The following is a 15,340-nucleotide window of genomic DNA, read 5'->3' on the forward strand; positions in this document are numbered from 1 at the left end:
GGCTGGGCTGGGCTGAACTGGGCTGAGCTGATCTGAGCTGAAATAGAATGAGCTGGGTTGGGCTTGGCTGAGTGGAGCTGAGCTGAACTTGACTTAGCTGGGCTGGGTTGAGCTGATCTGAACTGAGCTGGGCTGAACTGGGATTAGCTGGGTGGGTTGGGCTGAGCTGGGCTGTTCTGGACTGAACTAGGCTGACCTGGGCTGGGCTAGGCTGGGCTGGGCTGGGCTGAACTGGGCTGAGCTGAGCTGAGCTGAGCTGGGCTGGGCTGGGCTGGGCTGAACTGGGCTGAGCTGATCTGAGCTGAAATGGAATGAGCTGGGTTGGGCTTGGCTGAGTGGAGCTGAGCTGAACTTGACTTAGCTGGGCTGGGTTGAGCTGATCTGAACTGAGCTGGGCTGAACTGGGATTAGCTGGGCTGGGTTGGTTGAGCTGGGCTGTTCTGGACTGAACTAGGCTGAACTGGGCTGGGCTGGGCTGGGCTGGGCTGAACTGGGCTGAGCTGAGCTGAGCCGAGCTGGGCTGGGCTGGGCTGGGTTGAACTAGAATGAGCTGGGTTGAGCTGGGCTGATCTCAACTGAGGTAGCTGAACTGGGCTTAGCTGGGTTTAGCTGGGCTGAGCTGGGCTGAGCTGGGCTGGTCTGGGCTGGGCTGAACTTGGCTAAACTGGGCTGAACTGAGCTGGGTTGGGCTGAACCAGGCTGGACTGGACTGAGCCAAACTGAGCAAAGCTGAGCTAGGCTGAACTGGCTGGAATGGGCTGAGCCGAACCAAGCTAAGCTTGGCTAGGCTGAGCTGGGCTGGGCTGGGCTAGGCTGAGCTAGGCTGAGCTGGGCTGACCTGAGCTGGGCTGAACTGAACTGGACTGAACTGTGCTGAAGTGGGTTGAACCAGGCTGAACTGGGCTGTGGTAGGCTAAGCTGGACTGAGCTGAACTGGTCTGGTCTGGGCTGCTGGGTTAAGCCAGGCTAAGGTGGCTGTGCTGGGCTGAGCTGGACTGGGCTGGGCCGGCTGAGCTGGGCTGGACTGAATTGTGCTGAGTTGGGCTGAGCTGGGCTAAGCTGAGCTGAGCTGAGCTGGGCTGGGCTGAGTTGAACTGGTCTGAGGTAGACCGGGCTGGGCTGAGTTGAGCTGATTTGAACTGGGCTGAACTGAACTGGGCTGAGCTAGGCTGAGCTGGGCTGGACTAATTGTGCTGAGCTGGGCTAACTGAGCTGAGCTTGACTGAGCTGGGCTGAGCTGCCCTGAGCTGGGCTGAACTGGGTTGAGCTGGGCTGAGCTGAACTGAGCTGGACTGAGCCAGGCTGAGCTGGGCTGGGCTGAATTGTGCTAAGCTAGGCTGGACTGAGCTGGCCTGAGCTGAACTGGGCTGGGCTGAGCTGGGCTGGGCTGGGCTGAACTGGACTGAGTTCATTTGGGATGGGCTAAGCTGGGCTAAACTGGGCTGGGCTGGGCTGGGCTGAACTAGGTTGAACTGAACTAGGCTAAGCTGGACTGGGCTGAGCTGACCTGGGCTGAGCTGGGCTGAACTGGGCTAAGCTGAGCTGAAGTGGGCTGACCTGGGCTGAACTGGGCTAAACTGAGCTGAACTGGCCTGAGCTGGGCTGAGCTGGGCTAGTTCAGCTGTGATGGGCTAAGCTGGGCTAAACTAGGATGGGCTGGGCTGAGCTAGGCTGAGCTGGGCTGGGCTGAATTGTGCTGAGCTAGGCTGGACTGAACTGGCCTGAGCTGAACTGGGATGGGCTGAACTGGGCTGAGTTCAGCTGGGATGGGCTAAGCTGGGCTAAACTGGGCTGGGCTGGGCTGGGCAGGGCTGTACTAGGTTGAACTGAACTAGGCTAAGCTGGACTGAGCTGGCCTGAGCTGAACTGGGCTGGGCTGAACTGGGCTCAGTTCAGCTACGATGGGCTAAGCTGGGCTAAACTGGGCTGGGCTGGGCTGGGCTGGGCTGGGCTGGGCTGGGCTGAACCAGGTTAAACTGAACTAGGCTGAGCTGGACTGAGCTGGCCTCAGCTGAACTGGGCTGGGCTGAGTTGGCCTGTACTGGGTTGGGTTGGGCTAAAGTGGGTTCAGCTAGTTGGTTTGGTCTCCTGAATCAGGCTTCAGCGAGTCAAGCAGGGTGTACTGTTTTGCCAGGTCCAGCGGCCAAGGTCAGTGAGGCTACATTGAGTGGGACTGAGCAGGTACGACAAGCCTGGCTGGCAGGCTGAGCCAAACGGAGCTGAAGGATTTTGGTGGAGTTTGTGGACTGAACTCAGATGAGTTAGCCTGCTCGAAATCGGGTCTCCTGGGCTGACGTGGGCCAGGCCGGACCAAGGCGGACTCCCGTGACCTGAGCTGGTCTGAATCAGCAGAGCTAGTGAGGCTGGGTGTGGAGCGGGTTAGTATCACTGCTCTCGGCCGTCCTGACGCGAGGCCACGTGGACTGGTCGGTCTCACCGGACCGAGGGGGCAGCGTGGACAATGACCTGGGGTCTGGGCTCCGGGGAGGAGTCACCACCTGGGGGAGTGGGGGAGGACTGATCCGGGCTCTGCTATGAATGGGGCCTGTAGTCGGGCTCCCTGGAGCCTCCGCAGGTCAGGACACGAGTCAGACACCTCTGCTCCCCGAGAACCCCACGTTCCTGCCACTCAGGGCTGCGGGCAGGGTGTCCTGGCCAAAGGTAAGAACACCCCTGCTTCTGGCAGGGACACAGGGGTTCGTGGGAGGGCGTTGCTAGCAGACTCGGGGAACAAGAGTCCAAAATGAGCATCTGCCCCCTGAGGCTGGAGAAGGGGTCCCCGTGCGCCCCTCCACCCGACCACCCCGCTCTGCCCCACACTTCTCCCCCTCAGACTCCGCCGGTCGGCACTGACACTGCCTCTGCCCCCACAGCCTCCATCCAGGCCCCCCTCGTCTTCCCCTTGGCCACCTGCTGCAAAGGCACCGTCGCCACTGCCCCGTCCGTGACACTGGGCTGCCTGGTCACGGGCTACTTCCCGATGCCGGTGACCGTGACCTGGGATGCGGGGTCCCTGAACAAGAGCGCCGTGACCCTCCCCGCCACCCTCCAGGAGACCTCTGGCCTCTACACCACCACCAGCCACGTGACCGTCTGGGGCGAGTGGGCCAAACAGAAGTTCACCTGCAGTGTGGCTCACGCGGAGTCCCCCACCATCAACAAGACCGTCAGTGGTGAGCCACGGTCGGGCTGGAGGGGGGGGCAGGCGTGGCGGGAGCGGCTAGGAGAGGAGGAAGGCGCCTGGGCGGGCACGTGGGTGTCGTGGGCTCAGGGGGCTGACGCCACGCTGCCACCTTCACCCCTAGCGTGTGCCATGAACTTCATTCCCCCCACCGTGAAGCTCTTCCACTCCTCGTGTGACCCCCTCGGTGACCCCGGTAGCACCATCCAGCTCCTGTGCCTCATCTCCGGCTACGTCCCAGGTGACATGGAGGTCACCTGGCTGGTGGATGGGCAGAAGGCCACGAACATATTCCCATACGCTGCCCCTGGCAGGCAGGAGGGCAAGGTGACCTCCACCCACAGCGAGCTCAACATCACGCAGGGCAATCGGGTGCTTTTGCTTTTCCGTACAGCACAAAGAATTCTTTTGATAAATAGATTTTGTTTTTTAATTTATTGAAGTACAGTTGACGCACAACATTCTGGTGGCTTTGGGCGTGGAGCACGGGGATGGGACAGTCTGTGCACTATAAACGGCTCACACCCGTGTGCCACGTTTGTTGCGAACGATGAGCCAATGTGAGCGGATTACGGCTGAGTAAAGTCCGGAGTTCACAGTAAGGTCCACCCCTAGTAGGTTCTCTGAGCCTGCACCCTGTCCGCGGTGCTGCCCCGGTCAGCCTGCTGTTCAGGCTGCTGTCCTCGTGTTTCCCCCACTACCGTTTCCTACAGAAGAATCGCCCGGCCCGAAGATCCCCTCTGCCCCACCCGTTCCTTCCTCCCTCCCCCCAAACGCCCGGCAACCGCTGACCTTCTCGCCGTCACACTACATGTGCTGTCCCCCACATCACGCAGTGCGGATGGTACAGCGTGTAGCCTTCTCCAGCTGCTCCCTCCCCTCAGGCCACACGGGCCGGCACGCGGCCCACATGTGCCCACGGGGTGCTGACTGTAGGGCTTCTCGGCACGAACAGACCTTCCAGTGGCCCTGCCACGAGGAGGGCAGGTGTGTGTGCTGGCCTGGCAGCCCGAGCCCTCCTCCACCTTCTGTAAGAAAGAATATCATGTCGTCCAAGGTCACTTTGCTTGAAAGAGGCACCCCCGGCGGGGGGAGATGGTCGGCACCATCCAGGTGAGGGTACTACACAAATACCTCATATGCCTGCACATAATATTGCATATACACAGTAAGCATCTGCAGGCGCCTGGAAGCAGGTGCCCATAAGGGGAGGGGAGGGGTTGCTGAGACGCTGTGGCAACAAGTCAGGCTGGAACGAGCCAGGCCCCGGGCCAGGCTGGTGTCTCACGGCTGCCCTGGACGACCACCACCGCAGGCTCTGACGCCGCGGGTCGGGGAGAGGCCCCTGGAAGGGACATCCGTGAACACCTCCAAAGCATCTCTTTGTTCTTGTAACCACACGGTGAATGTTTCTGAAAGCCAAACCCAGAGCTCAGCGTGATGGTTGAAAAGCGTCAACACTAGGTAATTTCATCGCCTCACCAACTTTTCTGTGAAAGGATTATTCTGGAAAGGACGGGCCTTGCAAACCTAGGCTGGGACAGGTGTGTGGTCTCTGACAAAACCCAGTGCCTGACGGCCCACATCCCACTGCCACGCCCTCGGCAGCCGAGGCAGCCCTCCCCCACACCGATCCGCCACAGCAGGTGCCCCAGAGCCCCGTGATGACCCCACGAGGAACAGCGACCGGCACCACGCCAGGGGCACTGCATGGGGACCAGGGGAGGGAATTAGCTGTCCAAGGGAAGTACGATGTGCCACTTTGCCTTGCCAAAACCCTTCCTTTAGAGGTGCCTGGGGCCCCATGTCCCTAACGCACGGTAGCCGGGACACCCTCGAGGGTTTTGCCAAACGCATCGGTTCCGGTGATCTGACCAGAGTTGTGTAGATGGATGTGCTTCTTGAGCAGCCAGGGGCCCACAGCTTGCAGAGGACCCTAACTGCCGGGCACCGCGAGAGGGGGCCGGGCTGCGGGAGCCCGGAGTGTGGGGTGCACGCTCCCTTCACCGACGCTGTGACCGATGGCATTTGCAAAGTGGCCACTGCAGTATTTCCAGGACCACGGGCTCCTCCATCACCTTGCCCTGCCCCACGCAGGGGGCGGGGGTCTGCTCCCCTCCCCAGAAGCCCAAGGGTCTCTGTGAACTCCGTGGGGATGGGGACACAGAAGGGCCATTGCAGGATTCCTAAGATCAGGACCTAAGGAGACATGGCTTCTCGTGGGAGTCAGGCCCTGGGCCCAGTGCAGCCGTCCAGCTACGGCCAAGGTGCCATTCTGGGGAGCCCCGGGGACCGAGCGGGCCGGACTCACCCAGCCAAGGCCCCAGACCCTAGGAGGGGCCCAGAGCCCTCGCTCACATGAGTGTGAGCAGGGCAGAGAGCCTCGCACCACAGGCCGAGGGCTCCAGGCACACCCACAGCCCAGCAGGCCCGGATTGGGACTTGGACGTGGTGCGGAGGCGTCCCCATCGAGGCCTAACACCGCAGGAAGCGGCAGCCTGGGGTGCACACTGTGGTTGTCCAAACACAGGGGCTGAGGGTTCACGGCCCCCTTGCATGGGCAGCACAGCGACCACAGGGTCTCTCAGCTACAGGGACATTTTCAGGTCCGGTGACCACCACGAACTCTGTCCCTGCACATCAGGCTTCTGTCTGTCCTCTAGGGTAGTAGCTTCCCTCTGACCATGGGCAGATGACCGTGACCGTGGCTGAAGCCAGAGGAAGACAGCGTCCCACCAGGGAGGCCACACTGCTGAGTGGACGGGACAAGGCCCAGGGCAGGGCCTCAGGCTATGGGTGGGTCAACCTGTGCCCACACCACACGCCCAGGTGAGAGCGGGGTTCCTGTGCCCTCCTTTGGGACCGCAGCCACCCCCCACAACCCACCCCCACACACCCAGGCCCTCTGAGACAGAAAGTACCCAGAAGAAAAGGGAACTTCAGGAAGCGTGTCGCCGAGCCACCTAGTTTCAATCCTGTTCTTAGTCTTCCTACGGCTGCCTGGGGGCTAGGAAGGGGGCTATGGGCACAGAGCTCAGCCACAAGGAGCCACATGTGCCTGGGGCCAGAGCGGGGAGGGCCGAGGTGGTGGGGCCAGCCTTCCATCGTCCCAGCCCTTGGTGAGTAGGCTCCGCACGGAGAGAGGGCGGCGTGGGGGCAGCAGAAGCAGCACAGGAGCCAAGGAGAGACGGGGCCCCACGGAGGGGCCGGAGCAGCCAGCATGGGGGACACAGGCTGCCTGGGGGCCAGGGCACCGGCCAGGGCAGGGACGAGGGAAGCATGGGCAGGAGCGCCCACGCCAACATCGCTGGACGCACCGGACATGGCAACTGGGCCTTCAAGGAACATGATGGCCATGGTGGGCCTGAGGCCTGCCCTTTGCCATCTGTGCTGGGAGCCCAGGGCTGGGCTAGGCTGCGCTACTGCAGGACCAAGGCCGACATGGACAGACAGGCCTAAGGTGAGGGCACAGGGAGAGGCCGGCCCAGCACAGGGGAAGAAGAGGACCCCAGATGGCCCGAGGGTCCTGTCCCGGACACTGGGGCTGGCTCTGGCCCCAGGCCAGGGTCAGAGGTGCTGGCCATGGGGTCCTGGACTGCAGCAGATGAGCAGGGACAGAGCACGAGGGGCTGGCAGGGGCTCCCGTGTGCTCTCCCCTGCACAGGGGCAGACGGTCAGGAGCCAAACCTGGGCTAAGGAGTCTGGGATGGGCAGCTGAGACCGGGGCAGCCCTAAGAACACACAGTAGTTGCGGGCTGAGTTTGCCTGTGGGGGAGAAGTTATGGGGCAGCAAGGGCAGAAAGCAGCAGTGGTGGAGTTTGTGTAGGTGAGCAGGGGCAGGGAGGCCAGGAGGGGGAGGGGCTGCCCCAGGAGCTCCCAAGGTGCACACAGAGCTGGTACAGGTGAGTAGCAGCAAGGGGCAGGGAAGCAGGGGTAGGGGGTGGGGGCAGGAGAGACAGGGCTACCCCAGGAGCTCAGGAGAGCCAGCAGAGCTTCTGAAGGTGAGCAGGGCCAGTGGGAGAGCAGAAAAGGCAGGGGGATAACAGAAGGGACAGGAGGCTTGCCCCAGGATCTCCCAGAGAGCACACAGAACTGGTACAGGTGAGCAGTGGCAGGGGGCAGGGCAGCAGGTGTAGGGGGGTGGGGGAAAGAGAATCAGGGCTGCCTAGGAGCTCAGGGGAGCAGGCAGATCTTAAAAGGGTGAGCAGGGGCAGGGAGAGGACAGGAGGGGCAGGGGGAGGGCATGACAGGCAGGGAGAGAGCAGAAGAAGCATGGGAGAACCAGAGGGACATGGGGCTGCCCCAGGAGCTCCCAGGAAGCACACAAAACTAGTACAGGGAGCAGGGGCAGGGGGCAGGGCAGGAGGGGCAAGGGGAGACCAGACAGGGAAGAGGGAGAGCAGAAGAGGCAGGGAGAGAGCAAGAGGGGCAGGGGGAGATCAGGAGAGGTGGGGAGAGAGCAGGAGGGGCAAGGGGAGAGCAGAGAACACACAGAGCTGGTCAGGTGAACAGGGGCAGGGGGCAGGGCAAGAGTGGCAGGGGGAGAGCAGGAGAGGCAGGGCTACCCCCAGGAGCTCAGGGGACCAGGCAGAGCTTGTGAGGATGGGTAGGGGGTTGGGAGGGAAGGAGGAGCAGGGGGAGAACAGGAGGGGCAGGGAAGAGCAGGAGGGGCAGGGGAGGGCAGGAGGGTAGGGGCAGGGCAGGCGGGACTGGGGGGAGGACAGGAGAGTCAGGGCTCCCCCAGGAGCTCAGGGGAGCCAGCAGAGCTTCTGCCGGTGAGCAGGGTTCCTGGGAGGGCAGCAGGGGCAGGGGGAGAGCAAGAGGAGTAGGGCTGCCCCAGGAGCTCCCTGGGAGCACACAGAGGTGGTACAGGTGAGCAGGGGCAGGGGGCAGGGCAGGAGGGGCAGGGTCGAGGGCAAGAGAGGCAGGACTGCCCCAGAGGCTCAGGGAGCAGGCAGAGCTTGTGAGGGTAAGCAGGGGCAGGGGACGGGCAGGAGATGCAGGGGGTTGCCTCAGGAACTCCCAGGGAGCACACAGAACTGGTACAGGTGAGCAGGGGCAGGGGGCAGGGCAGGAGAGGCAGGGGGAGGGCAGGAGGGCAGGAGCGAGGGCAGGATGGGCAGTGTTGTCCCCAGGAGCTCCCAGGGAGCACACAGAACTGGTACAGGTGAGCAGAGGCAGGGGAAGGACATCAGGGGCAGGGGGAGAGCAGAAGGGACAGACAGCTGCCACAGGAGCTCCAGGGAGCACACAGAGCTGGTACAGGTGAGCAGGGGCAGGGGGCAAGGCAGGAGGGGCAGGGGGGAGGGCAGGAGAGGCAAGGTTGCCCCAGGAGCTCAAGGGAGCAGGCAGAGCTTGTGAGGGTAGGCAGGGGGGTTGGAGAGCAGGAGGAGCAGGGGAGACCAGGAGGGGCAGGGGGAGGGCAGGAGGGTAGTGGCATGGCAGGAAGGGCAGGGGGAGGAAAGGAGAGGCAGGGCTGCCCCAGGAGCTCGGGAGAGCCAGCAGAGCTTGTGGAGTTTAGCAGGGGCAGCAGGGTGAGGTCAGGAGGGGCAGGAGGACAGCAGAAGGGACAGACAGCTGCCCCAGGAGCTCCTGGGGGCACACAGAGCTGGTACAGGTGAGCAGGGGCAGGGGGCAGGGCAGGAAGGGCAGGGGGAGGAAAGGAGAGGCAGGGCTGCCCCAGGAGCTCGGGAGAGCCAGCAGAGCTTGTGGAGGTCAGCAGGAGCAGCAGGGTGAGGTCAGGAAGGGCAGGGGGAGAGCAGAAGGGACAGACAGCTGCCCCAGGAACTCCTGGGGGCACACAGAGCTCGTACAGGTGAGCAGAGGCAGGTGGCAGGGCAGGAAGGGCAGGGGGGAGGGCAGGAGAGGCAAGGTTGCCCCAGGAGCTCAGGGGAGCAAGCAGAGCTTGTGAGGGTAGGCAGGGGGTTGGAGAGCAGGAGAAGCAGGGGAGACCAGGAGGGGCAGGGGGAGGGCAGGAGGGTAGTGGCATGGCAGGAGGGGTGGGGGGAGGAAAGGAGAGGCAATGCTGCCCCAGGAGCTCAGGAGAGCCAGCAGAGCTTGTGGAGGTCAGCAGAGGCAGCAGGGTTAGGTCAGGAGGGGCAGAAGGACAGGAGAAGGGACAGACAGCTGCCCCAGGAGCTCCTGGAGGCACACAGAGCTGGTACAAGTGAGCAGCGGCAGGGGGCAGGGCAGTAGGGACAGGGGGCTGGGCAGGAGGGGCAGGGCCACCCACAGGAGTTCAGGGAGCAGGCAGAGCTTATGAGGGTGAGTAGGGGATTGGGAGGGCAGGAGGGGCAGGGGGAGAGCAGAAGGCACAGGCACTGCCCCATGAGCTCCCAGGGAGCATAAAGAGCTGGTACAGGTGAGCAGGTGCATGGGCAGGGCAGGAGGGGCAGGGGAAGAGCAGGAGAGGTAGGGGGCTACCCCAGGAGCTCCCAGGGAGCACACAGAGCTGGTACAGGTGAGCAGGGGCAGGGGGCAAGGCAGGAGGGGCAGGGGGGAGGGCAGGAGAGGCAAGGTTGCCCCAGGAGCTCAAGGGAGCAGGCAGAGCTTGTGAGGGTAGGCAGGGGGGTGGAGAGCAGGAGGAGCAGGGGAGACCAGGAGGGGCAGGGGGATGGCAGGAGTGTAGTGGCATGGCAGGAGGGGCAGGGGTAGAAGAGGAGAGGCAGTCTGCCCCAGGAGCTCAGGAGAGCCAGCAGAGCTTGTGGAGGTCAGCAGGGGCAGCAGGGTGAGGTCAGGAGGGGCAGGAGGACAGCAGAAGGGACAGACAGCTGCCCCAGGAGCTCCTGGGGGCACACAGAGCTGGTACAGGTGAGCAGGGGCAGGGGGCAGGGCAGTAGGGACAGGGAGCTGGGCAGGAGGGGCAGGGCTACCCCCAGGAGTTCAGGGGAGCAGGCAGAGTTTATGAAGGTGAGGAGGGGAGGGGAGGGCAGGAGGGGCAGGGGGAGGGCATAGGAGGCAGGGGGAGAGCAGAAGAGGCAAGGGAAGAATAGAAGGGACAGAGGGTTGCCCCACGAGCTCCCAGGCAGCACACAAAACTGGCATAGGGAGCAGGGGCAGGGGGCAGGGTAGGAGGGGCAGGGGGAGAACGGGGGTGAGGGGGAGAGCAGAAGGGGTAGGGAGAGAGCAAGAGGGGCAGAAGGAGAGCAGGAGGGGTTGAAAGAGAGCAGGATGGGCAAGGGGAGAGCAGGAGGGACAGGGTTGACCCAGGAGTTCCCAGGGAGCACACAGAGGTGGTACAGGTGAGCAGGGGCAGGGGGCAGGGCAAGAGGGGCAGGTGGAGGGCAGGAGGGGCAGGATTGTCCCAGGAGCTCAGGGGAGCAGGCAGAGCTTGTGAGGGTGAGCAGAGGCGGGGGGACGGCAAGAGGGGCAGGGGCTGCTGTGGGGCAGGGTTGCTTCAGACAAGCTGTAGGCAGGAGGACACAGTGACCCTGGACTGTCCCCAGGGACCTGAGCTGAGAGAGCTTCCTGCAGCAGGCAGGGTTCTGGTGAGGTCTGGAGTCTGCAGGGGCTCGGGGGTGGGAGTTCTGGCCAGGAGGTGCTGAGGGCGGCAGGGCAGGGGGAGGTTAGGAGTGCTGCAGGGCAGGGGAGCTGAGGCCTGAACTGGCAGGACCAGGTCTCAGACATGCAGAGGCAAGAAGCTAGAAGGATCCAAGGCCTGGGCTCAGCATGAGGGGCCAGGCAAAGGGGTGGGGGCAGGTGGAGGAGCTCCTAGGAGAAGGTGAACCAATGGGGAACACAGACTGCTCGGAGCTACCACCAGGCCAGGAGCTCAGGGCAGCAAGTGAGCTTGTGCAGGTGAGCAGGGGCAGGGGAAGGAAGGAGTGAAAAGGGAGAGGACAAGAGAGGCAGGGATATCCCCAGGAGTTCTGGGGAGCAGGCAGAGGTTATGACAGTGGGCAGGGGGTTGGGAGGGCAGGAAGAGCAGGGGGAAAGCAGGAAGGGCAGGGAGAGGGCAGGAGAAGCAGGGCTGCACCAGGAGCTCAGGGGAGCAGGCAGGGGATGTGAGGGTGAGCAGGGGCAAGGGGGAGGCAGGAGGGGCAAGGGCTGCCCCAGGAGCCTCAGGGGTGAAGGGCAGAAGGACTGAGCTAAGAGCAGCCCTGGACTACGTGGGAGCTGAGCGGTACGGCACACAGAGACCACGAGGGCGGGGCCCAGGTGAGCCTCCCTGGACACGGGAGGGCGTGAGCCGCCCGAGGCCCGGTGGACAAGGTAGGGGGGAGAGGCGAGCCTGGGTAGGAAGGTCTCTGGGGCTGAAGGGACAGCGGTGGCCACAATCTTAGGCTCAGGGGCGCTGACCCCGCTCTGGAGGCTCGTGCGGATGGGGGACAGAAGGCTGGACATGACAAAGCCAGGAGGGGTGGCTCAGGGCAGTGGACCCGGTGCAGGGAAGGGGGGAGCCTGGGAGTTTGAGGCAGGGCCGCCAGCCTGGAGTGTGGGTGGCAGGGGAGGCCAGGCAGGGCCATCGGACTTAGCAGAGGGGTCGGGTCTGGCTGGGGACGTGGGGTCTGAGGTACTGGCACCGTGCACGAGAGGACAGCCAGGGCGGGGCAAGGCTCCCACCGGCACTGAGGGGCAGGCAGGCTCAGGAAAGACCTCGGCTGAAAGAGGGCTCTGGGGACAGGGAGGAGCTGGACAGGCCCCAGGGCACGGGCACTGAGTGAGCCCAGGAAGGCCTGAGAGGGGCTCAGGGCAGGGCCGGGATCCGGCGCCCGGGCGCTTTAGCTGCAGAGCTGACCCAGAAGATGTGAGGCCTGGAGGGCAGACAGCAGGCCACGACGGGGACTCCGGGCTGAGGGGCACGGGCAGCGGGTGGCAGAGGCCTGCTGTGTTCAAGAAAGGTCCCGCTGGCCCAGGGCAGATCCAGGCTGGGACAACAGGGCAGTGGGCTCAGGGCCTCAGCAGAGGCCCGTTGGGAGCAGGGGCCACCGGTCAGAGCTCAGACGGATGGCTCGGTCAGGCCGAGCACCCACAGGAAGCCCGAGTGGGGACCCAGGGGCTGGGCCCAGGAGACTCTAATCCAGCAGGCGGTCACCCAGCACCGACCGGGCCCATGGGGCCAGCACGTGCAGCCGCAGAAACACGAGGCCCTGGGGCGGCAGAGAGCTACGCCGGGCGGCTGGTCTGCAGACTGCCTGGAGGGCCACCCCAAGCCCGGGCACCTGATACCCTGCCCGGACCCTCCCAGGAGCGAGACCCTTGTGGTCACACGGCCTCCTCTCTTGCAGCCTCCACCACGGCCCCATCGGTGTTCCCACTGGGCCCCAGCTGCGGGACCACATCTGGCTCCACCGTGGCCCTGGCCTGCCTGGTGTTAGGCTACTTCCCTGAGCCGGTGACCGTGTCCTGGAACTCCGGCGCCCTGACCAGCGGTGTGCACACCTTCCCGTCCGTCCTGCAGGCCTCGGGGCTCTACTCTCTCAGCAGCATGGTGACAGTGCCCTCCAGCAGGTGGCTCAGTGAGACCTTCACCTGCAACGTGGCCCACCCGCCCAGCAGCACCAGAGTGGACAAGACCGGTAAGAGGGTGTCCACTGGGAGACAGGCCAGGTCAGCTGGTCCACCTGGACCCCGGGGCACAGGAGAGGCACCTCTGTCCCCCAAGCTCGGGGAGGAGGGCCTCTGGGCCTGGCTGCCTGGTCCAGTGTGAGCACAGGCTGCACACCCCCACCATACTTCATCTCCACTGCAGGCACCAGTCTGGGGACGCCCCCCTGACCTGCCCTGACCTAGCCCACCCCAAGAGCTGTCCCCACCCCTGGCCCCCACTAACCTCCAGTCTCGTCTCTCTGCAGTGCCCAAACCCTGCGACTGTCCCAAATGCCCAGGTGAGTCAGCAGGGCACCGCCATGCACAGCAAGGCCATGGCCCGCGTCCAGGGACTGCCTGGTGGGGGGAATGTTCAAGAGGAGCCCCCCCAAATGCTGACCCCCTGCACTGTGTCTCCCACACCAGTTCCTGAGATTCCTGGGGGACCGTCCGTCTTCATCTTCCCCCCAAAACCCAAGGACACCCTCTCGATTTCCCGGACGCCCGAGGTCACGTGCTTGGTGGTGGACTTGGGCCCAGATGACTCCAATGTCCAGATCACATGGTTTGTGGATAACACCGAGATGCACACAGCCAAGACGAGGCCGCGTGAGGAGCAGTTCAACAGCACCTACCGTGTGGTCAGTGTCCTCCCCATCCTGCACCAGGACTGGCTCAAGGAGAAGGAGTTCAAGTGCAAGGTCAACAGCAAAGCCCTCCCCTCCCCCATCGAGAGGACCATCTCCAAGGACAAAGGTGGGCAACAGGACAGATGGGGCACAGGGAGGTCGAGTGGGGCCTGGCGGACCCAGGCCAGCCCTCCACCCTGGGAGTGACCATCTGTGCTGACCTCTGACCCCACAGGAGAGCCCCACGAGCCCCAGGTGTACGTCCTGCCTCCAGCCCAGGAGGAGCTCAGCAGGAACAAAGTCAGTGTGACCTGCCTGATCGAAGGCTTCTACCCGCCTGACATTGCCGTCGAGTGGGAGATCACCGGACAGGAAGAGCCAGAAGACAACTACCGGACGACCCCGCCCCAGCTGGACAGCGACGGGACCTACTTCCTGTACAGCAGGCTCTTGGTGGACAGGTCCCGCTGGCAGAGGGGAAACACCTACACCTGCTCGGTGTCACACGAAGCTCTGCACAGCCACCACACACAGAAATCCCTCACCCAGTCTCCGGGTAAATGAGCAGCGCGCCCGGCCCCCCAGCAGGCCCCCGCGGGCTCTGAGCGCCCACCCCTGTGTACATCACCCCCCGGGCAGGCACCCTGCGTGAAATAAAGCACCCAGCACTGCCCTGGGACCTGTGACACTGTCGTGCGTCTTTCCGAGGCAGAGCTCAGGACACCCAGGCCTCTGGGAGGTGCGGGCAGGCCAGGCTCCGAGGCTCAGGGGTCACCATTCACGGGAGAGCGCGGGTCCCACCAGGGGCCGGGACCTGAGTGGGCAGGTCTGCACAGGCGGCCAAAACTCATGGCCGGGAGCCGCCTGGGACAGAGAGAGGGCTTGGCCAGGGGCTACTCAAGGCCGGAGGGGGGCGACAGGGAACGGAGAAGCCCTCCAGAGCCCCTCAGGGAACGGGGCGCACGGTCTTTCCCACGTCTGGACCCGCCCAAGCTGTGGGACGCTGGCCTGTCCTCTTCCGCTGCTCCCCCCGTCCCCCGGACCTCTTGAGAGCTCTGAGTTGTAGCTCTGTGCCAGTGCAGTAGCCAGGCCTGACCCATGCTGTGAGGACAGGCCCTCACCCTCCCTCAGATGAGGCGGCCCCTCCTGACTTCATCCTGCCTGGGGCCAGGCCTGTCCACTCGTGGGGACACTCACCCCGGTGCCCCAAACGGGCAGAGGCAAGCAGTCCTGAGTGCCCAGGGGAGGGACCATCCCAGACACCCACAGGGACGCTGAAAACAAGCCCCTCCCACTGAGCAGGGCCACCTTCACAAACACACACACACACACGCACACACGCACACCTGACCCACCGGGCCTCACACGGGACAATGTGCCAGGGCCCAGACCGGAACCAGGCTTGGGAACCCTCACCGTGGACCCCAGCCTGGTCCCCACCCCCTCCCACACCCATCGGCTGCTCAGCAGCCCATCCACACGCCGACCACGCTGACCAGCCCTTCTTCTCCCCAGGACACTGGGTCGCCTCCCAACACACACCAAAACCCCCACCCCCAGCTGGCCTGACACTCGCACCCACTCGTTCGCTAGGGTCACCCCCTGCCACCCTCTCGACCCTTCCCTGGGCTCTGCTGACCCTCCCACCCTCTGGGCCGGGTCCCCAGGAGAACGGGTGTGGTGGTCAGGCTGCCTTCCCCCCAGACAGCCCCAGCACAGCGCAGAGCAGAGAGGGAGCGCGTCCCCACGGGCCGGGCCCAGGCGCGAGGATGGGGGCACCGAGGCCGGTGCCCTGAGGCTACGGAGGGCCGCGACCGTCACCCCGGGAACCACTCCTATGGGCAGGCATGGCACTGACCACTCCCTTCCTGTCCAGAGCTGCTCCTGGACGACAGCTGTGCGGAGGACCAGGACGGGGAGCTGGATGGGCTGTGGACCACCATCTCCATCTTCATCACGCTCTTCCTGCTCAGCGTGTGCTACAGCGCCACTGTCACCCTCT

The 15,340-nt window shown here is 64.3% G+C and overlaps 2 gene segments (V, D, J or C); both read left to right on the plus strand.

The window, feature by feature from the left end:
• Positions 1 to 2,516: 2,516 nt before the first annotated feature.
• Positions 2,517 to 6,640, plus strand: LOC128772846 (immunoglobulin heavy constant epsilon-like). The segment is given in 3 exon segments: positions 2,517 to 3,173; positions 3,306 to 3,574; positions 6,431 to 6,640. Coding segments are annotated over 3 exon segments (909 nt in total).
• A 5,578-nt stretch (positions 6,641 to 12,218) lies between these two features.
• On the plus strand, positions 12,219 to 14,024 carry LOC109262028 (immunoglobulin heavy constant gamma 1-like). The segment is given in 4 exon segments: positions 12,219 to 12,699; positions 12,976 to 13,008; positions 13,136 to 13,465; positions 13,574 to 14,024. Coding segments are annotated over 4 exon segments (1,158 nt in total).
• The last annotated feature ends 1,316 nt before the right edge of the window (positions 14,025 to 15,340 follow it).

The sequence above is a fragment of the Panthera pardus genome, unplaced genomic scaffold (assembly GCF_024362965.1).
Source record: "Panthera pardus isolate Hobbes unplaced genomic scaffold, ASM2436296v1 HiC_scaffold_24, whole genome shotgun sequence".
In the NCBI taxonomy this organism is placed as follows: domain Eukaryota; kingdom Metazoa; phylum Chordata; class Mammalia; order Carnivora; family Felidae; genus Panthera; species Panthera pardus.